Source organism: Pterocles gutturalis, unplaced genomic scaffold (assembly GCF_000699245.1).
Source record: "Pterocles gutturalis isolate BGI_N339 unplaced genomic scaffold, ASM69924v1 scaffold13201, whole genome shotgun sequence".
Lineage (NCBI taxonomy): Eukaryota > Metazoa > Chordata > Aves > Pterocliformes > Pteroclidae > Pterocles > Pterocles gutturalis.
The window spans coordinates 81,221-106,178 of NW_010103374.1; the positions used below are offsets into that span (position 1 = coordinate 81,221).

Consider the following 24,958-nt stretch of genomic DNA (forward strand, 5'->3'; position numbering starts at 1 on the left):
TTAAAGTGGAATGATTTCATCCTGTACTGCATGCTGAGTGACTTGCCAGCATTACTATTAATAGCATGGGTTTATCCCAGGTACAGGCTAATGGAGCGCAGAGCTACAGCATTGCTGCGTAGCTGATTAGTGGAGCCCTGGACTAAAAGATGCTGAAATCTGTCACATGTGGGCAGGATCCCACTTGGCTTCAGAGTCTGACTGCTTCTAGGAACTACCTACACATTTTTCTGTTTAATAAATCCCTTCCCATGGTGCCATTCTCAACACCAGCTAATTACCATCCCATGCTGAAAGAAAAGCCCCATCTAAACCAAAGTGGCAGCAAAAATTTTATTATCTTGTCAAGGACTTCAGGACCTGAGTTGCCACTAGTGTCTCTTCTGTGGAAAGTGTTAAGATAGCACGGTGCTGAAAAATTACACAGGCTAGAAAAAAGGGCAGGAGCCTCTATGTGTTGGAAATGTTAAATGTCACACGGTGTGTAGTTCTGACTGTGCAGGATTTCTTCTTCCCTGTCCCCTTCCCTTAAAATAGTTTTTCTTCAACTGCAAAACTTTTCCTTTCTTTTCTTCTTCGCAGACAAGCAGAGCAAATACAGATATAATCTCCAGAGATGTTCTGCAGATATTTTTGCTTCTTCAGTCTGTATCTTCTCCTTCCAATCCAAAGGTAAGTGAAGCGTTTGTTTTGTTTTACAGGGAACGTCTGAATTATGTTTCAGATAAATAATATGTGTCAAAAGGAAAATGTGCTTCCAATTGTCCAGCCCATCCAAAGAAAGCTGGGCATAGTAAGAGAGGTGGTGTCGAAGAGAGCAACCTGCATAGGTCCCCAAAACACAACATGTACATTAACAGTGCAACTCCTTATTTCCTGTTCGGGACCAGAACAGTTGCAGGTTTTGCTGGAAACGCCCTCCGCAGGGCTCCCAGCTGTGTTATTACCATCCTTGGAATGAGAGGTCCTAAATTTCCTGAATGGTTTATGTTTATGCTGTGCACAAACTGGTTCAGTTCTGCTATAAGGTCCTTTTTGTTGTAAAACCTGCAGCAAAGCTCCAAGGACTATTAACCCAGCTTTAAGGGAACAGAAGAAAAAGATTAATCAGAGCTTTGAGTAACCACATTACTGAGTTTCTTACTGCACAGACCAGTGGTCCTGAGACTGGGGAGAGGCAGAGGCACTGCCTTCTGCCTCCTTCAGCCCTTCACAAAGCAGTAACTCTTAATGATTCACTCATTTACGTTTTCATCAAGTGAGCACATGACCGCACAGGGATGCTACACCATAAAACTTACTTTTACAGTCTCAAACCCCTGCCTCTGTAGGGTCCTGTGTGATGGTACAGATCTGTCAGTCTCACGATGCCAGGTACTAGCTGTATTGTCCATCCAAAAAACAGTGATTTTGACATTGTAAATTAGAGTTGAACCCTCTGTATACACAGCAGCTAGGGCTGGTTCAGCCTGCACAGCTTTGTTGGTGTCTGTGAAGAGCTCAGTGCTTTACCTTTCCCCTTCTGCTGTACTCGGAGGTTTTACTCCTGAGAGTAGCTGTGGGGACACTGCCTGACACTAACATGAGGATGAATGCTGCTTTAGCGGACTAGTGATTAGGAAGGAGGAGCTGTTGGTCAGTAAGATCTGTCTCCGTTGTTATAAGCAGCAGGAAAAAAGAAATACATGTTTCTTATATAGACTGTACGAGAAGGAGTGGGAAGGGGGAGATTGTGAATTATTATTAAGACTGAAATGTTGACCTTGCTTGATTTGTCTGGGCCATTTTAAATGTCCTGAAGATACCATGTGTATAAACCTGTAGCTATGAGCTGAGGTAATTTGGTATTTTACCATCTCTTCAAGGGGCTAGTTATTCAGCCAAGATAAGTAACCTGAGCAAGTTCTCATGATTCCAATGATCTACTTATTTTTAATAAGCATTTTATGCAGTTTGTTTGCTTGTTCGAGCCCAAGCTGGAAACACAGCTGCACACCAGATGTGCCCAGCATGCCCGGCCACACGTAACACTACGTATTTGTGTCCCCAGGAAGTGCTCCCTAGGTCACGTATCCAACTTGCATGGCAGCGACACAACATCCCTCCCTGGATTTGAGAACCTCACCATGGGATACAACAAATACCTCAGGCCCTACTTCGGTGGTATGTTGGCTCCGTGCATTTGACCATTTGAAGAACAGTCTGTGAGGCTTGTGTGAGGGGAGAGCATGCTTTAAACTCGCTTCAGGATGCTCCAGTTTAAAGGGTTGTGTTTCTTTTAAGTTAGCTGGTAGCCAAGGCTGCCCTCCTTTCTGTGCATCCACTGTTGTCTTGAATAGATTGTGGATGCACATGTGGGGCATGAGAACATGTCCATCTATGAGGTTAAGACCAGGGAATTTATAAACTTCAATACCTCTAGGAAAGACCAGACAGAGTGACTAAATTCTGCTCTAACCGTACATGCTTTTGTTCAGTTTGACCCTTCTGGTTTTATGCTTTATTTTTGTTCATCTATTGAGTATACTGCTGCTAAAAAGGAATAAAGCTATTCTCCTTGCCAGAAATACTGACTTTTGACACATGCTTTGACTTCATCCTCAGACACAAAGTAAACCTGCTTTAAACCCTTGTGAAACTCCAGGGAGTAGGGAGCACCTGAAGGACAGTCAGGTATTTAGGAATTTACCTGAGGCTATTGTCCAGTTTAGGTGTCAGGTCTTCCACCTTCCACGTGTGTGCTGTAACCACTCAGAGGAAAGGGTTTCTCAGAATGACATTCAGCACCTGAAAAATATCAATGACAGTTTAAAAAACAGCTATGAAAATTTTTACTAATTTTGCTTTTCTGCCAGAACCCATTAATGAAACTACGCTCAACAGAAAAATTCCCCATCAGCTTTCACCAGGACTTGGCTGTTTCCCATTGTAGCTCCTGCAGACTGATCTTCTGCTACTGCCAGTTTTGAGCTGCTTCCTTTTTCTGACAGTAGTGAAAAATTTCTGAGACAATACAGAATTTACCAGCTTGTCATGCCTAAAATGTCTATCTCATGCAGGAATAGAAAAGCTCCTCTAGATCCTGTCACATCAGTGAACAGATGCTTCTGAATTGTATAACGGAGATTAACTGCACCTACAGCAGCCTACACCCACCAGAGCCATAAATGTTAAAAAGTGTCTCGTTTGACCTCCTGCAGAGGCCTGGAGTCCTCACAGACCTACCCTGTGGTCATTGATTTGAGGGGGCTTCAAGTGTCTGAATATCTGAAAACAAGATCGAGGATGGGTATTTTAAAAAATAGACATCTTTTGCAAATGAAATATATTTTAGATTTTGGAACAGTTTAAAACAAGTAAACAAACAACAAAAAAACTAACCCCACCTGGAAAAAGATATAGAAACTGTGTTCTTTGGACTTTTGTAAATGTGATTTAGATGGTGGAAAGGAGTTTCAGCAAGCCTCATGAGGAAAGCAAGCTGCCTTGGAAAGCACCAAGCTCTACTCAGAGCCCCAAATTCATACCGGGGATTAGCCAAACCAGGCAATCCCTAAGGGAAAGTTTGTGCCTTTCTCCTCGTATAACAATCCCGCCCCTAAGAGCCAGGCGGTTTCTCCCGGCCGGACCTGGCGAGCCCCCCCGCCACCAGCCCACCGCTGCCATTCCCGGGGAGGAGCTGCCCTCTCCTGGTGGGTGCCAAGAGCGAGTGTCAGAAAATGGGGAACTGCCAACATGCAGGACTTGTGTGCTGAAAATGGGCTTGTAAATAGAACAGTAATATTATAACTACAGAGAGGCAAAGGCTGTTGCATTTCTGGTTTTTAAGGCAGTGCATGGTCTCAGGAATCACTGAGTTTCTCTGCCTCTTAGTGTTTCCTCTCTGAGAAACAGGGATGCTGACTGCTACCTGCTTGCAGAGAGTCCTCCGAAGGCTGTGCATGAGAAATACTTTGTACAAAGTTTACCGTTCTTGCTGCTGTGCGGGGGTTGTGGACGGGGTAATAAGGGACAGACTGGCCCTGGCTGCTTGCCTGTTGGCAAATGTCACTGAAACGCTGTGTATCGGAACCACTGATCTTCACAGCTGGTGGATATTTGCTCTCTGCTATCATCACCAAACAGAACTTCAGCTCTTGAACAATGGCAACTTCATTTTGGATCATAATGTAATTTGCGAGTCAAATGCTTTGAAACTGCCTCACTCTCTGGGCTTCTGTGGTTTCAGAGATGGCATGGGATGCTGTGAGCAGTGCCTGCACTGCACAGCACCTTAAGCAGTTTTCCTGTGCCTTTCACTCTTCCCTTCTCTCTGCTGAAGCTTTTCTTTCCTTCCACAGGAGAACCTGTTCACATTGCAATGAGTCTGGACATTGCAAGTATTTCTAGTATATCCGAGAGTGACATGGTAAGTGAAAAAAATTTTATTTTATAGGAGTAGGATCTGCCTGAAAGACTTGTCATATTTTTCTATATGTTCAGTACAGATACTGTCATGTTCAAGCTGCTTTGCTTTGCTGTGTCTGGTGACCACTTTCAGAGGCGTGATGAGAGCAGGGTCGTTCACGACTGCAGACTATGCAGATGCCATAGTAATGTGGGCTTGTAAGTAAACAGAGATGGCTCCAAAGGTCCTACTGGTCAAAAACTCAGCACCTCCTGGAAATCAGGCCCCTTGGAAATGGAAAAAATCAATCCTGTGTGGCATTTCCTCTCCCTTACTTTTCCTCTGTGTAGGGTAGGGGTGGCCTCTGTTGGATATGCTGGCACTGACTGAAGACACAGTTTCTTTTCAAGGAGGAGAAATGAGGTTTTTAACCGCAACACAGTCTGAGGCTCAAAGGACTGGTCATCCCAAGAAACAAGAATAATAACAATTTTCAAATATACAAAGAATGTCTTCCCACTACTGATGAGTCTGCTTCCCAAAAAAATGGTAACAGCTGGATTTCAAATGCTGATCACTGATAACTCCTGTTTCGTGCTGACCAAAACTACGGCTAAATTCAGCAAATAGTTTCATTCCAAACAGTCAAAAGTTCAGTTAGGAACAATTTCAGCACTTAATGTCAGTATTTTCAAGAACACCATTGACTTTTTTTTTTCTCTCCCCCAACAAAATAAATACATTTACTAGATAAAATACTGTAACTTTGATGAAGCTGTTCATTTTGGGGAAGGGGCAGAACCAATAAAATCCATCATTCACAGACCTCTAACTTAATAAAAGGGCCTTGTAAAATAGTTCCTGTTCCAGAGTTTTTCTTCTTGATGGTCCATCTAAATTGCTCTGACCACATGGAGAACATTGCAGAGGCTTACTCTGTGCCTTGATAAAAGCTGGAAAGCAACCAGGATTCTTCCCTGTTGTCACTACTATAATTCACTGTATTGGAAGCCCCTAACAGTGCATTATTTGTGGTCAGAGGGCTGAAGCACCTCCTGTGTGAGGACAGGCTGAGAGAGTTGGGGTTGTTCAGCCTGGAGAAGAGAAGGCTCCAGGGAGAACTTAGAGCAGCTTCCACTGCTGAAAGGGGGCTACAGGAGAGATGGGGTGGGCTCTTGATCAGGGAGTGCAGTGACAGGACAAGAGGTAATAGTTTTAAGCTGAAAGAGGGGAGATTGAGATGAGATATTGGGAAGAAATGTTCTCCTGTGCGGGTGGTGAGGCAGTGGCCCAGGTTGCCCAGAGAAGCTGTGGATGCCCCATCCCTGGAGGGGTTCAAGGCCAGGCTGGATGAGGCTTTGGGCAACCTGGGCTAGTGGGAGGTGTCCCTGCCCATGGCAGGGGGTGGGACTGGATGGGCTTTAAGGTTTCTTCCAACCCAAACCATTCTGTGATTCTATGACTGTTAATGCAATTGCCAATATCAGTCTGTCTGTGACAGAGATGTTTTGAAAATAAAACGCATTCCTGGTTGCATTTACTTCATTGATAAGGAAGTGAAATAGTAAAACAGTGCCCTGTGTCCATCCAGAATGCTCCATAAAGAATTACCTTTAGAGCTGAGTATTGCTTATTCTTTTATGACGGGGCACTGTGAAAATATTCCAGTCACTGCATGTCCTTAGATTCAAAACTCCTATTACAAAAGAAGGTACAAGTTTTGTTTTTTTCATTTGTTTGGGTTTTCTTAAGGCCTCAGTGAAATAACAGGTTGGATTTGCTTACCTTTTTTCTACAAAGTGCCAATGTCTCTTGCATGATCATGCTTATAGTACGTGTGTAATTTTCCAGCTCTAGGCAATGACCCATTTTTAATGTCATTGACTTGCTGAGTGGCCTTGTGTGCACTTCCCATCTGTTTTCTTACCTGCAAAATGGACATAAAAATATCAATTACAAAATTTGCTCATTTAAAAACAAGTACTGTGAGTATGATCTTTAGTCCTCAAACACTACACCTGAGAGTCTAAGTATATGATAGATGTAATACAGTTAATAAAACTATGATGAAAATCTACCAGATTTACTGCATGCATTTGAAGCTGAGCTTTGACAGGTTAAACAAACGTGTTCTGCCTCTTGTCGCAAATGGCGTACCCACGGCTATGCTGTGTGGGTGTTCTGGCCATGCCTCCTCACGGGTTTTCCTCTCTTTCCCAGGATTACACAGCTACTATATATTTGCGGCAGCGCTGGACGGACCCCCGGTTGGTCTTTCATGGCAACAAGAGCTTCACGCTAGATGCTCGTCTAGTGGAATTGCTCTGGGTACCAGACACGTACATTGTGGAGTCAAAAAGGTCCTTCTTGCACGATGTCACTGTGGGGAACCGCCTCATAAGGTTGTTCTCTAACGGCACCATCTTGTATGCCTTAAGGTAAATCACTCCTTGGCTTTGCTGATGATGGTTCAGAATAGATTTCCAGAATTATGCTGAACAGGAGCAGATACCAGCTGTCATGAGTAATGAGTTTGGGGTCAAGAAGCCAACTGTGACTGTACTTTCTGATCCATTGCCCCCTGTTCCGGCCACCTGAAAATGCCAGTCAGGGATCAGGATTCCCTATCATGGGAGGTGCTGTCCCCTGAGTGCAGTGCCTGCTCAGAAAGCTCATGAGTTCAGGTGTTACCAAGACGAGCTGAGTCAGATGGAGGTTGGGGAGGACAGTAAAAATTTAACAGATAGTGGGAAACTATTTGCTTACCCAGTGCCACGTAGCTGTGATTTCTGCTTTTTAGTAAAAAGTGTATTTGTACACATACTGCAGCGATATGCACTCTCATTGAGTTAGCAGTGTTACCTCTTCTCAGCTCACAGTTACTGTGTCCTGTTGACCTTAACTGCAAAGTAAAGCTGCTATAAACTAACTCATTACCCTCCACGTCAGAGCAAGCCAGAGTATGTGTGCAGGTGACAAGTGGCAACTTCTTAAGATATGCAAACTGTAGCACTGGAAAACATGTGAATCTACACCAAATCTCCCACCACAGGAAAGCAAAATTCCTCCTTCAGTTACATTTCATCAGTGTGGCTGCAGAGAGCATATCGTCTTAAGGAGGGTTCTCTCTGATTACATCAGTCCATTCATTTCATCAGTCAAAATTATCTAAATGAAAGAGTATTTGCAGTCTAGTTTGCTATGAAAACCAGAGATATTTCATTACGTGATTTTATTGCAACTTTCTGAGCTCTTTCTCTGCCTACAGAATCACTACTACTGTTGCTTGTAACATGGACCTGTCAAAATATCCCATGGACACACAAACATGCAGACTGCAGCTAGAAAGTTGTAAGTATAACATTCTAGAAAAACCTTACTTTAAAATTGTTTATTCATATGTAGCTACGCATCTTGAATATTTGGATTCATCACAGTGGCTTTCTGGAGTACACTTTTATTCCTGCAAATACTGATGTCCAAAAGAAAACTACTTTGCATTCTTCAAATGCTTGTGTTGTAATCCACAGTTTAGAGGGTTCCTGTCTGTGCAATTTATATAAAAAGACTGGTAATAAATCATATTTTTATTAAAGAGTAGATAGAACAAGTTTGCACAGAAAGGATGAAGTAATAATGGCTGGTTTTCCAAATTCAGTCCCTTTTGCACACACAGCTTCTTCAAAACTGACTTGTGGGGTAAGGGCATGGGATGGAGTACAGCAAGGAACAACTTTTCACATTTTTAGTTTATCTACCCACCTGTTGCACCTCCCAAACCTCCACATTAACAAGGCAGAGTGAAGGATGGTTCTTACTAGAATACGAGTTGAACATGCCTCTAAAACTCCTGAACTGAACTAAGGGCAAACCCCACTTTGTGGTATATGTTTCTCCAGGAGGGCTGTCTGCTACACCAATGCAAATCATGGGACCCTCACCAACAGGAGGAAGTCCTTGGAAGTCTCATAGGAACAGTCAATGATTCTGCTCCCGATTAAATTAAAAGCTTATCCATGGCAAGCCTGGCTGAGAACTGGTAATAGGTAAATGCAAAGACTGCAGGAAAATTTAGGACACTACAGGGCTGCTGTTCTGTATCTGTGAAGCTCCACAACAAGCAAGCAACCATCTCCCACTTTATGTCACAAAAAGAAACATCTAAAATCTCAATACTGAAAAGACCAGATTTTAACTGCTGGGGTTGGAGCATGAAGCACCTATGGAAGCATATATTATTTTCACGTATTAGTTCACCATGGTTAACTTTACCACAAAGAATAGCTCCTGAAATAATAATGATTAGTCTCTTCTGCGAAAGCATAGCTTGTTTGGGCCTGTTTTAAAAGTGATTGGGTCCTACATCATGCTCAGTTGCTGTATAATTCCAATGAAATTACATCCACATTGCCCACTGGAGATTTCATTAGGATAAGTGCCCAGAAATAACATTATTTAAATATATGCCAGATGAATTAACAACAATCGATCATTTATTATAAAGTTTTCCTGAGTAACCACAATTTATAAAACTGCTGAAAAACTTTGAAAAGTCACATGCTTAGGATTCTATGCAGGGATTCATCCCCTGGACACCTAATTTAGGAGTTCATCACACTCAAGCTCTGGTAATTTGTGTCTAATAAAAAAACAAAATTAGATAAAAATAGAGCTGCAACTGTCTTACTCCTTCTAGCAGAATGAAGGGTTATTATCAGAATCAAAGTGTCCCCTACTCATTTTCTCAAAGAAGGGCACTTAATAAAAGAATCAAATTAGTGAGATTGATGGGCTTGTTTCCTAAATTAAGTGAAATTTTTGAAGTGAATGGCAGGCTGGTGATTCAGTACAAGCTTTCTCCCTCAGACTGAAGTGTCCCTCAGTCCAACCTGAGGTCATGTTATGTCGTTATTTACATTGGCAGAGGCAATTACTCAGCTGGCATATATGGTTTTTGCAGATAACTGCTTGAATTGTTGATCTCATCTGTCTCACTGTTCCAAGGCAGGAATTCAGTGTTACCTAAATGTTGGGAGCGTTTGTCGGTCCTCAGTAATGTAAAGCCTTTGGGGGACAGGAGGAATGATTTGTGGAAAAAGCTGCTTTTATGAGCAGGTTTTCTGGACAACGCATAGACAGTCAGAAGAGCCTGGTTCATAACTGCATAGCAGTCTCGGCTCTGCGCTCTTGACTGACTGGTATCTTTAAGGACTTGACTAGATGGTTCAGTGAAATGTGCTTCTGCTACCTGGTACGGCACTCAATGGGATCTGTATTAGCTTTTTTTAACCACTGCATTTCTCCTGTTCTCCTCTCATGACTGAAGAGACTATGTTTGAGGGTTGATCACTGCAGCAGTTTTATCCTGCTGCATGTAATCAAACTGCGGATGATACAAATAGATTATCTTTTAAAATGTTAAATTAAAATAGAACTACACCATGTAAATGATTGAAATAGGTTCTTGGCAGCCTTGCCTGTTGTGCATCATTCACAGTGGCATGTGTTCCTGTTAAAATCTAAACCAGCAGACTGAAAATATAGCAACGAAAGAACAGCAAACACCCAGTCTGACACCATTAAGAGTGACTTTGTCCAGCCTACAGTGCCTAGATGGTGTTTCTGTTCCCACCCAGGAGATGGGGCAGGACAATAGCTGGGCTTTTACTGGCTAAAACACACTAACATGGTTCTTTGTGTTCTCCTTAGGGGGATATGATGAAAATGATGTCATCTTCATGTGGCTGAGAGGAAACGACTCTGTCCACGGCCTAGAAAAGTTGCGGCTCTCTCAGTACACAGTGGAACGTTACTACACACTGGTCTCAAAATCACAGCAGGAAACAGGTAAATCAGTGAAAGAGCAAAGCAAGAAAAGCTCTCTTAAGTATTTCCCCTCCCGCCTCCCTTCCCTTAGATGGGCCAGTATCTTTTGACTCAAACTGGAACCAGCAAAGTCTTTAGCAAATCTTAATCTCACAAAAAGAGACAGACAGAAAGATGGTGAAATCCAATTAGTTGCAATCAGGATATCCTGTAAGATGGAAATCCATGGCAAGATGGGGGGTTTAATGCATTATATTCACTTCTCCACTTCTTTCCTTCTCTACATGTACCTGAATAAACTCTCTCCCTTCCTCCCAGGAGTGCAGCCTATAAATACTGCAGAGAGCCATGTTTACAGTAACTGGGAGTAAAATTAACTTTAAAAATATACTCGTTTGTAAATTACAATTCTATCATGTTATGATGGAATAAGATCCCTTTGTACATCAGAATTCAATGTCTTTTTCATTATCGGTGTAAATACTCAGCAGTCACAAACACTACAAAAGGGGGCAAAACATCCTTAGAATGACCCAGTTTTAAAGATAACAATGTTTTGTTGTTTACTGTAGTGTACACAGCCCACAAACAACATGGGGCTTGTTTCTACATTTCAAAAAACTATTGTTTAAACAGCAGAAATAGCTTCTGAAAATACTAGCAATCCAGCCCCGGAACCCTTATGTCAGTATTAGGACAAATTGATTTTAAAAAATTGACTGAATTTTTTTTGAGGACAAAAAGACACAGTTATCAAAATCACAAATTACTAATAAATACAGGGGGTGTGATTCCCTGGGATGGTAAGATACTGGGATGCTTTGGGGCGTGAGCCAGAGCCTGCTGAAATCGAGAGAAAAATCTTTTGTTTATTTCTCAGCTATCAGATCAGACTGAACTTGGCAATGTCCCTTCAAATCAGTTATTGGGAAAAGTGTGCTGAGCATGAGAGGATAGATGAAAGCATCAGCCCTTTCTCTACTTTGAGTAAAGACTCTGGTATAAAATGTTTCTACTATGGATTAAGTTCAGGAGCCCCTTTGCAAGCCCCACACTGGTTCAGATGTCTCTTGACCTCTTGAGGCCTGTATCTAGTGGAGTCCCCCAGGGTTCAGTATTGGGACCGATACTATTCAATATATTCATGTTTATGTGTCTGTGTCCTCTCATCTAGGGTATGTGGGATAAGTAGGACCTCTGAGGCAAGAGGTCAAGCTTGTGTAAGTTATGCAACTCCCATGATTTCAGTGCAGCTCTGATGATAAACATGAGCCGAAGGGCTGGTGCTGGGCTATCCCAATGTCAGTTCAAGTGTCCTTGGGAATCTCACGTTCACTGTTTTTCCTTTTGTGAACAGGCAGTTACCCGCGACTGATATTGCAGTTTGAGCTGAGAAGAAATGTCCTTTATTTCATTTTGGAGACCTACGTACCCTCCACTCTGCTTGTCATGTTGTCCTGGGTTTCTTTTTGGATCACATTGGATTCAGTGCCTGCAAGAACCTGCATTGGTGAGTCATTGGCTGAGGAAGGGAGATTTCAGCAGGCAGCGGAGCCTCTGGGGGCTGGGTAGATGGTAATTTTCTTGAGCTGTCTGCTCAGTGATAAATGGTCAGCTCACATTCTGCTTTTACCTGTGGCACAGCTGGGCTGGCAGTATGAGGTTTGGAAGATATGCTGTGGCTGGCACACTTGCCCACCTGCAGAGCTGTCTATGGCCAAGGGTCCCAGCAGATTCACAGTGGAGAGTAGAGGACAGAGCACACGTTCTTCATGATGTGCTTTGGAAGGGGCATGGAGAGAAGGATTTTTTTACTGAAAGCAAGAAAAACAAAAGAGCCAAGTGCCTATTGGAGCCAAGTTGTCAAAGGCAGGAAGAGCCTGTGTGAAGCTACTAACTAGTGCTACAAAAAGCATTTCACTTGATGGATGATTTGGATTTGGTCAGAAGTGATGTGCTCTATCTGGCTAGCAATAGAGTGACAACATGTGCAGAAGGACAGGCCAAGCCTCTTCCAAAGTGTCCGCAAGCGAAGGTCTTTCTTTTTCTGTATTCCAAGGAGTAACAACGGTGCTTTCCATGACAACTCTGATGATCGGCTCACGAAGTTCACTCTCAAAAACCAACTGTTTCATTAAGGCCATTGATGTTTACCTCGGCATCTGCTTCAGCTTCATCTTTGGTGCCCTTGTGGAATATGCAGTAGCTCACTACAGCTCATCACAGAAGCATGCAGCTAAAGCACGTCAAGAGGTAAAGCCTGATCTACCTTAACAACTCTAGTTGTCTTGGGTCAACGATAATTAGTTTTCCATTAACTGAATAAGACAAATGGTCTTCCTCTTATGGATACAGTTATAGTTGCTTCTCCTAATTTTCACGAGATCTAAATTTTTGTGTGCAACAAATGCATGAATAGCACGAGACCTCTGGGTCTGTGATATAAACTTCTGCACACCAGCAGAAAGAGCAGCAGCCTTAGCTGCCAGTCATGTTAGATTCATAGGACCACCGCCAGGGAGGCACTCTGGCCATCCACTAGAACTGGGTCTGTAACCCTCAGCTGAGCTCATGCGAGAGCACCAAGCACCTCTGTTCAAAATGCAGCCAAAGAAGAGCCAATATGTCACACCTCTTTGCTCTTCTGTGGAATAACTCTGGTTAGGACACTGATCTAGAAGGTAACTTCCTCCGTCAGAGGAAAGCTGAACCCTTCTTCCTTCCTCCCAGAAGCCAGTATCAAACATCAGTCACACAATGTTCTGTAGGGGTTGTGAGAGGGAGAGAATTGTTCAAAGTGTTCTGCTTTAGTGGGAGAAATTGAATAGTCAAGTGTCGTCATCGAGGGTCTAAACCCTGTCAGAGGGAAAAGAGGTTTCCCACCTTGCTGCTGAGTTCCCCAGCAATTAAGTTACTGGGTAGAAGTGAAGAGATAGAAGTCTTGTAGGAGATGGATGTTAGGTTGCTCAGTGACATAGAGCAAGACTCCCTCTGAGATCTCGAAATACCTCTAGAAATACAGTGGGGGAAACACAGGCATTTTTGGGGCTTCAGGCACTCCTAAAAATCGGCAGCAGCTGAAAGGTATGTTTGAAAATACGGTTTTTGATGAACATATGTGAAGCTGTGTTCTTTTATCCTTATGGTCTCCTTACCGATGAAAGCACTTTTCCTCTGCAGGAGAAGACAAAACCTAAAATTAACTGTACACTCCTGTTTCCTAGGGGCCTACAAATGAACTTACTAAAGAAATGGAAGAAGTCAACATCACTAACATCCTCAACAGCTCCATCACCAGCTATAAACGGAAAATCAGCTTTACAAGCATTGAGATTTCCAGTGATAACATTAACTGCAGTGACTTGACCATGAAAACTCATGAGAAAATCAAATGTGTCTTGAGAAACAAAATGCACAGGATTATTGGTTATTTCAGAATTCAGAACCCTAGCAATGTAGACCACTACTCCAAATTACTTTTCCCTTTGTTTTTCATGCTGGTCAATGTGTTTTATTGGGCTTATTACCTATATTTTTAGTAGAAATGAGTCGCTTCATTCCCCTACTTCAGCAGAAGAGGAATATCTCACCAATGGGCACCTAGGTATCTAACCACAGTGAATCCAACATGGACAAAATGCTTTGTTGTGTCTCCTGAGATACAGAGCAGAAAAGTGTGTGAGGTGTGCAAGATACAAAGCCTTGGTGCATCAGCATTAGCAACACTGACGCTGTGCAGTTGCTTGTTCAGCTGAGTGGCTGTGCTGGGCTCCTGTGTTCATACCTGCTTCTCATTCTAGCATCCAGCCTCTCGCCTGGCTGGAGATGGGTGTGCAGGACTGCAGGTGGCAGGCCACAGAGCACTGCAGGAGGCAAAATGATCTTGGTAGTCTGAAGCAGGTTGGAACCTTCTAGTTTAGATCTCCAAGAAGATGTAGGGTTGTAGCTGTTACTGTTTTTCAGAGCTAGCAGGAGCAGAGGGACGATGACTGCTCCTCTGTTCAAGTAAGAGAACCCAAAGGTGGCAGTGTGCTGTGCGCAGAGGAACAGCTCCTGTGCACAGTATTTCTTGTCCTGGGGGTGATGCAGTGCCAGACCCATGATTTTGGTGGCGCTGGCATTGGCGCCAGTGGTATGCCTCATTGCTTTTAAATCCTGTCAGTCTCACTGAGGTAATCCTCACTTGCTGAAGTTAAACATTCCCGAGACAGACAGAGGGCTTTTTATTTGTAGAGCTGCATATTTTCAGAGATTTGGGAACATGAAATATAGGCAGCAAAATTGTCTTGTAACCCATCTCTTATACTCCTCCTGTTGTGCTGCAATTATTTTTCATCCTGGAGAGTGCCTCCTTCAGCTTTCACTGATACAGGCAGCTCCTGTTTCTTGCCAGCCATCTCCAAGAGTGGCCAATTTGTCATCCCCTCTTTTATGTGGCTGTGCAGCTGTGACAAGTCAGCAGTGCTGCCAGGTGAAAAACCCATGTGTGGGCTGATGTACAATGATCTAAATCAGCCTTTCACTCTCTATTTTAGGCTGAAACTGTTAGGTTTCTGCAGAAATTCAGATTCTGAGTGGGCTCTGGAACCTGCCAGCTTTGTTTATCCTGCAATCAGCAGGACTGAGAGCTTCGTTTTAAAAATAAATTATGTGGCGCACACACACTTATGTTTGAGAACCACATGCCATTTAGTACTATGTAGCTTAAGGTTACTGGAAGTCTTTAGTTCCTGATTTTAAAACAAATGTTTTATGGCAGATTTCCAACCTCTACCTTTTTGGTCTATGCCACTTTCATAACTTTGAGGGAGTAATCCCACAGTTATGTAGGCAAAATGATAATTGCCTGCAGTGGCTACCATTCAGCAGTTTTGGCTGAGTGCCCTCTCAGCACATAACGTACATTACAGTCTCATGCATGTGGTGTTTGCTTAGTGTAAGAGTCTCTTACTGGGATTTCCTATAGAAGGTGGGCAAAGCATGCAAGAATATAGTTGTTTGTTTTTTGTTTTTTTTTACTTTAATAACTTTTTATCGAACCACTTCAACACACTATATTGTGAAGGATCTAAACCAGGTATTCATAAATCATAGCTTTTACAAAGAGCAGCACAAGGAGACAAAGGGGAACAGACTGACAATGGCAAGTGAATAAACACAAACTCCAATAATGAAATGTTGGCTTGTATATCCTGGCATTTAAAGTCCATTTCATAAAATGTAATGAAGTGAACATTTGTGATATGAACACAGCCCCCCAGAGAGATCCTCTATTAAAAAAATCATTACCTTCTTTCTGTGTCAATTTCTTTATTTAATACCCAACTAAAATGCCCTTAATGTGTTCTACACGAGCCACCAAACATTAATGTTAACAACAGGAATTTCTTTGTACGTTACAGTAGACTGCCACTCTCAAGGCTTGCTTTCATTAGATGCAGCCTTTGTTACAACTTTGCTGCTTTGAAGTTGCTCAGGACTTGTTCTAAGTTAAAACTCTGTGCAGTGAAATGTTTTTTATTGACACAGTCTAGCGAACAGCATGTTGTCTTGAGAAGTGTCAGCTCTGTCTACTCATTTATTGCTGATTTTGGTAACTTCAAGAAGGAAGGGAGGGACAGAAGGTAGCAGGGGAAGAAGGGTTTTTTTTCAGATACTTTATGAGAATATTCTTTAAAAGTTGTTGGCTTGGCCAGGAGAAACATCTTCCTTCAGAAACTCTTCAAATCTAGAAAGTATGGACCCCTGCTTTATTTGCTCCTACATATGACTTTCTTTCTCACTGATGGACTTCACCACTTTAATACACGTCACACATGACTATCTCCCTATAAAGCTCTGCTGTAACACAAGATATTAACTCTGGCCTCAGTGGGGTGCACACAGAGTGGTCCTAAGGCCATTTCAGTGATCAAACTGATGCTCAGCTAGGACCAGATACGGAGAGTAGGAGATGAGTAAGCAAGCCACCTAGCCTCTGTCCTACTGCAAGTGCATCGGTCATGTCAGAATGACCAAAGTTAATTCTTGGTAATACATCCTACAGTGATGCAAGTCAGCTTAGCTGCACTGATGCCTTGGAGCAGCCTGGTGTTATGCCTGGTGCTGCTGTTGCCCCACATGGAACACTTGGCAGAAGGCAGTGATGCACGAGCAGCGTGAGCCCACATACGTTCTGCAGAGCAGGGAGGATGAGGCACTGCACAATCCCGAGTCTTGCCTGTCTCTTTTAGGTGTTGTCTAACAAAAGCTAGAAGCACCACTGAACGCAAGAGGAGACTTCCATATCCTGGTAGGTGTGGAGCGCAAAGCAGTTTCCATGTTACTGATGAGCAAAGATAAGCCCTGATACCTTTACAGGCACCAACTGAAAACTGGCCTTTCCCACGCAGAACTGGTGTGTAACGTGTAAGCTGCAGGTGAGAACACAGCCCCAGGTAAGCACTGCACACAGCTCTGCTCTGCTGAAGTTATCAGCCTTGCATAGGCTCAACAGGGAACAGGCTGGGTTTTGAGCAGCAGTCTACTCTCTGAAAGAAATCTGGCCTCTAGGCTGACAGTTCCTGAGCTGGGAGCTGTTTCAGCTCCCACCAGCCACATCCACCCTACAGCTATGAGGGAACGCGGCACCATGAAGCCACAAGACAGAGATATCCCTAATGTTTACTATTCCACTATGGTGCCAGTTTGTGCTCTTCTCTTGGCAGAATGTGAATGTACAGAGGAAAAGACTGACTAGCTTTTCGAGATAATTCTGTTGTACAGTGATGTTCTGGTCTGCTGTAACCTTTCCTTATTTTTACTTCCTGAAGCTGCAGCTTCTGGAATCTTTGTCTCTTTTTAAGAGCATTTGCATGTACTTTTAAGTCTTTGTGGAGAAATGCTTGTGAATGTGTGTTAGCACAGGAAAGTGTGATGTATAGTGAGCAGCAGTCAGGCAACATGGCTAACTTGAGGAGCTTTCAAGAGATGCAAATGCTTGTATCTGGTACAACCCAGAGGAATATAAAGCCTGATAATATGGAGATTCACCCTAGCTAGCACAGGGACCCAAAGCAGTCTAGCCACAGCAGTGTAAAGCATTTTGGGGTTTATTTTACCCAGTTTAAAATATCGAGGAGCTGCACTATAGAGAAGAGCTAAAACAGGCTATCACAGCCTGTTTGCAGCCCTCCTTTAGAGCTAATGCATATATGTCTAAGAGTGTAGCAGTAAGTGATAAGACAAACATCATCTTTTAGTATATCCCAACATCCCCCTGCTTCCTTCTATGCCCCCTACCCTTGTTTTTTCCCCTAACGTTTGCCCCCTTCACCCCAGCATAAGCAGGAGCTGGTCCTGCTGCAGCAGCCCCTAGTCTGAGTTTGGAGAGTGTTACTTTTCATTTTCAGGAGGATGAAGGGTTCAGCTCAACAATCCCATTGTTACACAGCATGTGGTTTACATTATGATTTCCAAAAGGTATTTGTATATGCAAACACTACCATCTGCTGTGAGGAATACTTTGCATTTTTAAAAGGTTAATTCAATTTCAAACCTACTGATTGAATTGGTAGCAGAAACCACTCTCGCTTACTGTATTTAGTGTCACAACATGCAGCCAGCCAGCAAGCCATGTCTTTACAAGGCAAGACTGTTTAGTGCTCGTAATCGGCACAGTTTTTCTCCAAATTCTCAGTGAAATAACTTTTCTATTCATTAATGAAGAAAAGCTGTTTTAAATTACAATCTGTTGTTACACTTGGGATCAGACAATGGGCTTCTTGTTAAGCTGAGGTGAGTTTTAAGTCTGCATTGAATAATTCAATGCGTTTTCTTTCTTTCTCCTTCCTCTTTTGAGACCTGTGTCTCAGACAGACTGCAGTTTTCCTCCGTTTCTGTGGTTTGAAACTTTTTAATTGTGTCTTACTCGCTTAGCAATTTACCAGGAGAATTTAATATTGAACTGCAAGCTGCTTTGGTTGGGCACAAAAAATCCGTGTTATGTCTTATTCATCAAACTAGTGCAGGTACTTATGACTGCAAACAAGAAATCCATACTTTGGAAGATCATCCCTGCTAGTAAGCTAAATAACAGAAGAGTTACAAATTGTCAATTGAGAAGAGAAAGCAAATTTAGTTCTAGATACGGAATTGTTTTCTCCTCCAAAAAGAAAGGCTTATGTATAATGTCAGTGTACTCTACAAGGAGATCCCAGATCCTAAGTGGAGACGTGTGTGTACTGGTACAGTTTTGAAACAGAAGAGATTTTCAGATTCAGGGTGTACCAGCACGATGAGGTCCTGCCTCCTGCCTGTACAGGGACAGGGCTTTAGTTGTGTCTGCTGGGCACCTGCATCTGCTTAGTGCTGAACTGTCTGGACACATGACCTGAGAACTTGCCCCTTTGGAAGCCTGTGAATCCGAAAGTCATCTGGTTTTGGTTTTCCAATATGTTGTAGGGGTTTTATTTTCAGTCACACTGCAAAGTCCCTCCATTTACCCAAATCTCTCCCAGAAGAGGAATCTGGATGGAAGTGACCTGTATTTGTTTCAATGTTTTTTCAGTTCCACTATATTACAAAACATGGAGATTTTTATTAATTTGGTACTCTATTATGTTTTTATTGGATTGAGACTCCCAGAAAACAAATCCTCAAACTTCAGAGAACATGAAATTAAAGCCCCGCAGGTAGGGTCAGACAATGCCCATGACTCTCATCTGTAGGACCAAGTCCTCCCACCAGTCCAGAGTCTTAAGTTTGTCCAGTTTGAGACACATGCCCACCTGCAGTGGCTTGTTTTAAATATAGAGATTATTTCCCTCACCCCCAAGGAGACAGTAAGTTTTGGCTTTATGCTATTAGTTCAGATTTTCCCAGAGATGTCCTGCCATTTTCCTTCCCTGCAGCCCATGACCCCTGGCTCTAAAGCACAAACACGAGTGGGTCTGCCTTTGCAATCTGCTGTGGTACAAGAGAGCAGCAAGACAGCGGTGTCCTTTTCACTCTGATATAACAAGACTAAGCTGCTCCTGCAGCATCAATGGATACCATTTAACTAGTATTTCTACGAGCTAAGATAGTCACATAATAGAAAGCTTCTTTAGTGCAGATTTAGCTTTGTGTCAGTTGTCATGAGATGTAATGACAAATATAAAAGGGGACTAGCTCTTCAAGACAGCTTGTGCTTCCAGCCATCTACTTGAGGACAAGTAGGTCAGCATTTAATGGAAAAACATTACAGCTTTCAGTGCACACAAGATATTTGTGTTTGGCATCTCTAGCCACACTGTGGCTGGAATAGACTGAGACTTCTAAGAGTGTTTCATCAGCCTGGACAGAAAAACAAGCTGAAGTACGCCCTGCTGGACAGGGACAAAGACATTTGCCCTGCCAGCTCAAACAAGAAGCTGGCTAAGGTAAAAGCCCTGGGTGGAATCCTGAGCCTATTTAAGTTAATGTGAGTCTGGCTACTGATTTAAATTGACTCAGGTCTTTACTTCTTAACTCATGCTCACACACATTTTTCATTCATATTCCCTCACTTAATGCCACTTCCAGCTTGCATGCCTTTTATTAGGAAGAGACCTGCAAAGCTAAGAGCTATTATAGACGCTCAGAAACAGCAGGATAGCAGAGGGGCCAGGACTAGCACTGGGCTTCTAGAAATTGGCAAATCCAACCCAGGGCCCTGCCCCATCCTGACCCGAAGAGCTTAAGCATTAATGAAAGGTAGGAGTAGTAAATATCCCTAGACAAGCCTCATCTTCCCAGAAGCACAATGTGGTCTTCAGCATTTGTGATAGAGATCTACCATTTATTTTTTATTTGTTTTTTAACCTCCAAGCATTTAGGTGAATGATCTTGTCTGAAAATTACTCCTGACTGGAGGCATGAGCCCAAAACCCTAGGGGTGCTGATCTGCAGGATTTGTTGATGCAGTCCTGGCTGTCTGTAGATGACACACGAAGTCCTGAGAACAGCAGGAAATCTAATAGCAAGAGGCAACGCCTGTGCACTCAGCCCTTCTTTCAGTGGTAAATGCTGCCCCTCCTGAGCTTGTCTCAGGCATTGCTTTCTGTCCTTATTCACTATAAAGCTTCTTCCTGTCCTCTCTCAATTTCCACCTCCTGCTGCTGCAGAACTCACAGGTGCCCAAACCATCCCAGACTAAAGCCAGCAAAGCCTCCCCTCCCCGCACACAACCTCCACGTGCCCTCCACTGGACAGCACAATGCATCTCTTTTGAAGCTCTCTGGTCACAGGTTAATATAAATGTTTGTCAGAAGCTTTAAATTCCGGAACAATTCCAACTGAAGCACTGTGGTGAGAGGCAGGTTCCTGCTCTCTTCTCCACCTTGTTAAATTCTGGAACAATTCCAACTGAAGCACTGTGGTGGGAGGCAGGTTCCTGCTCTCTTCTCCACCTTCTTTGTTGTGTCATTTTGATCTGACCACCATTGTCCAGGCAATAGGATTCTTCCAAGACTTCTTTGGAAGCTGTATTATCAGAGCTTACAGCCTGAACGTATGTCTGTTGCAGACTTAATTGCCTTTGCAACAATGGTCAGAGCTAACTGTGCCTTTGAAGGAGATTCGGGAAGAAGGGGTTGGAGTCTGCTTTACAGTTTAGCCTGAGGAAAGGGAGGCTTCAGCCCAGCTGCTAGCTCCAGGAGGTCCCACTCTGTCTTTCCAGGCTGCTGCGGAACTACACAGGCCCTACCACCACCATGCCAGCTTTGGGCCCCACTGACTGCAGCCCTTAGCTCTGCACTCCAAAGGGATGAGTGAATAATTTCAGAATATCCGATTTATAGCACTGCTCTGGCACAAAACAGTGAAGACTTGCACTTTAAAATACAGCCTTGGAACTTCCAGTGGGGTACTAGTACATCCTCCATAGCCTGTCTTCTGCATAGATCTCAGAGCAGTGCTGGCTTGGGTGGAGGGTCTGGCACTGGGGGCGAATCCTACTTCCCTCAAGAGATAAGGTATTTTATGCAACATCCATGTGCAGCAGGACAAGCTGAGACAATTTTGCTTTATATCAGAAATCAGTTTCTAGTTGCTTTTCTAGAGAAGGATCGTTAGAGTCTACCTGTACATTTGCCGCAATGGAAAACACTACTTTCTTCAGTATTGCTGTGTGAGAGAAAGCAGGTGAAGCTGAAAGAAAATCCCCCAAGTTTCCTCTCTGTGCCTGATTTCCTGGCTGCTTTTAGGGACAGGTAGTTTTTGCTAATGAGACTTTCCATTATAAAGTTTTGATTGCTTTGGAAAATATTAACTTTGCTGGGTAGATCAAACAGGCCCTGCAGTTATAGTTAGAATATCCTAAAGATTTAGTTCCCAGTAATAACAGGGCTAAACCACAGCACCGCCAGAGGCAAAAACTGTATTATTTGAAATGAAACTTCTCATAAATATCCAGATATGAAGTCATTTTATATCAGCTGCTCTTATATAAACTGGACAAGGCAAACTGTTCTATCCATCAACATTGGGGCTGCCAAGAGAAATTACTCTATATTCATTGTCTGCAAGTTTCAGAGTTTTCTCTCTATTAGGCTTTACCAGGAAACACTGTGTTTTGCTCTTTTTAAGAACTTTGCTGGTACAGGCAACTAGTAGCACCACCAGTGTGATCTTTGAGCTTAAACCTACTCATCTCCCTCTTCTCACTGTCTCTCTGCTGGGAAATGGATGGACAGATACATACAAACACACCTGGCTGTCAGCAGCCACTGGCCAGAGCTACCATTACTTTTCAGGCTTTGTTAGATAGAAGCACCCCAAAACACTGGCAGAACCAGAACCATGTTGGGGTTGGTTGGTTGGTTTGTTTGTTTGTTTTTTCCTTCCAGCCCCTCTCCAAATGCTTAGAGCATGTTTGTTGCAGGTCTGCAATAAGGACCAGGCCAGTCTTCAAACATACTGCTGAAAGCTGCACCCAGGAGGGGTTGAGTAATAGCAAGTGGCACACATGGACATTGCTAGCCATTCTGACACTTGTACCATTCATCCTTTGGTGACGTGGGTGAGTGCCACCCACAACCCTGGGACAGGCAGGGGACCCCAGGGCCTTACCTGTATCTCCCACCCCTTCCTGCTGGCTGCCTCCAGGCCCTTCAGCCCATTGCCTCATTTCTGTGCTGCTACTTGTATCTGGCAGCATGTGCAAAACAGGCCTTTCTTGTGCTCTTCATTTTTTCCCTGTTTTTATGTGGCAAGGTTTGATACGTTTTCCCCAAGCTCTGGTGTCTTTGAAGCCTTGCTGTACCTTATAGCACTACTGTGTCACTGTTGATGTAGACAGCAACTGCCTTTCACACCCAAATTGTTTCACTCTGCATTAAACTGCAGCATCTGCTGCAGTAAAACAAGACACCCAAAAATACTGCGGTCTGCACAAAACGTGTGGATGCATTTCCATTAGCTCTAACATTAAGGCAGAAGGTGCACAAACCTTCATGAGCCCCTCCCTCGAGAGGAAAGAGAATGATGCTGGCTATTGTTTCTATATTCCACTTGTGATTAGTGTATGGAGAAAGTTTAATATGAGCAACTAAGATTTGCCAGGCTAGAAACATGGGCAGGACACAGAGGGGAAATGCCCTCTTGATACTTTGTCCAAGCTTCCTCACTACAACTCTCACTTCTCAAAAGAATGGCTTCAGAGAAATGCTTAATTACCTACTGCTGACTCCCTAAATGTTTCCAGTATCCCATTCCAGTTATGAGACAGGAGGCTCAGGTGTTTCTGGGTAAAACTATAAAGCCTTCAGAAATTTGGTCTACTAAAGGATAGCAAAGAATTGAAGCAGACTTGAAAAGACCCTCTGAAATATCTGGCCCTTTGGAAGAAAATACTGACTTGTGAAAAGGGATTTTCAGACTTGCTTGTGTGAAAAGTAATCAGTAAGCCTATATTAAATCAAACCCAAGCATTTGGTACCAGAACAGTGCTAGCAGGCCCTTCTTTTGTCTTTGCAAGTTAAAATTTGAATGCCTACAGTCACCAACATTGCTGATGCTAACATGTGAAACAGAAGCAACCTATAGTCAGCCACTGCTGGAGACAGGCCCAAGTTGAGTCACCAAAAGCCTAGCCAAACCCTTTCATGAAAACAGTCCACTTTCAGTCAGGAAATAATAGACGTGAATATTTTTTTTTCTTTTTTGGTAAATTACATGTAAATCCTCAAAAAAAAAAAAAAAGGCAAAAATAATGATCCTCCATTTTAACTTTACAAAGAAAATAATTAAAATATTATTAAAATATGCAAAATTTATAATTTAATTATACAATTACAGAGACTTATAGTCTAATAGCCCCACTGTATTTTGCATATTAGTGAACAATTGCTTTCTTAAAGCTCACAGTAGAATCATTTACTTGATGCTGGAGAATAAGTTAATTACGGATCTCCTGCCTTTGATTAATGGATTTAATAATCATGTTACAGTAGAATTAATTTATACTTCATGTGCTTATAGCACTAATGATGAGATTCATGAATGCAATGTGTCAGTAAATAGGACTGGCATCAAAAAAGGCAATGTTTGGAGATCCCAGGACTGCCTGTGCCTGTGTCACTGCCAGTCAGCAGTTCTGTTAAGAACCCGTAAATGCCATCCAACCATTTTTGCCTTATCTGTTACTAATCTCCATCATTTGCCACTTATTTCTACAAAACCAAATACTGTTTTCAGATGAGCTCAACTTCTCAATTGAAGCTCTATTCTGGATACTATGGGGGGAAAAAAATCATCCTAGGAGATTGGTACAGTATGAGAAAATGCATATACCATACAGGCACAGCCACCTGTAGTCTGCTATTACTCAGTATAACAGACTAAACATTAATTTTCTTTAATGCTGCTTTTGTGCACACAATACAAGTATAAAGGTTCTTGGATGGAAACACATTGGTTCAGACAAGATTTACTCTCTCTAAAGAGTAAGAACAGGCACTTAATATAACCTAAGAGACGGAGCACTATAGTTTCCAAACTTTCCCTGTTCAAGGCGAGGAACCATTGCAGGACAGAGAAGTCCTTCATAATTTTTTGTGTTTTGCTGTTATTCCTCACAGGGTTCCTGTGGATGTCTGTGCAAGAACCAGATCTGCGAGTGCAGCAGGAACCAGATACAGAAGCCTTTATGTAAGTAAAACTCACACTGACGCAAATAAAAACAGAATGAAGACCTGAACCACATCTAAAAGAGCAGTACCTCAGGAATCACTAGCAATATGATTTCAAATTGCATCAGCCATGTACCTTATCTATTACCATGCAAAGTAGAATAATGCAATACAAGTCACCAGCTTAGCATAACACCAGGCCCCAAGAAGAACGCAGGAAATGAATAGAAATACAATTTCCTTAACAATTTACTTACAGGAATTATTCTGCAAGGTATTGTCCATGTCCTGGTGGAAGATGCAGTCTGAGGGTACAGGAAGCACTGGGCCATTTTGCCATCTCCCTTCACTGCCTGTCATCCAACTCGGGTGCTGCCTCTTCACGAGATGGTGGCAGTACTCCTTGTGCTGGCCACACTATGGGGAAATATGCAGAAAAAGCTAAGGAAATTGCTCTATGGCCAGTGCTACCCTACTTGCTGAGACTAAGGGGACACTAATGCAGTTCAACCTGCCTGCTAAAGAAATTATTCACCAAAATGTTATTTCACAGCTGATGGTAGGAGGCTCCCCTTATGCACAACAGCTCCTCACCTCTTCCCCTCATTGGGGGGCA

At 42.9% G+C, this 24,958-nt stretch overlaps 1 protein-coding gene across 2 annotated transcripts; it reads left to right on the plus strand.

The window, feature by feature from the left end:
• The first annotated feature begins 616 nt into the window (after positions 1–616).
• Positions 617–13,752, plus strand: GABRP (gamma-aminobutyric acid (GABA) A receptor, pi). Of its 2 annotated transcripts, XM_010086705.1 has the most exons (9): positions 617–672; positions 2,051–2,163; positions 4,341–4,408; positions 6,608–6,825; positions 7,656–7,738; positions 10,097–10,234; positions 11,571–11,723; positions 12,273–12,466; positions 13,438–13,752. In XM_010086705.1, the coding sequence occupies exons 1-9, from the start codon at positions 617–619 to the stop codon at positions 13,750–13,752; spliced, it is 1,338 nt and encodes a 445-aa protein (XP_010085007.1). The 2 variants fall into 2 exon arrangements, with proteins under 2 accessions (XP_010085007.1, XP_010085008.1); XM_010086706.1 differs by lacking the exon at positions 617–672 and having other exon boundaries at positions 2,106–2,163; positions 12,273–12,467; positions 13,457–13,752.
• The last annotated feature ends 11,206 nt before the right edge of the window (positions 13,753–24,958 follow it).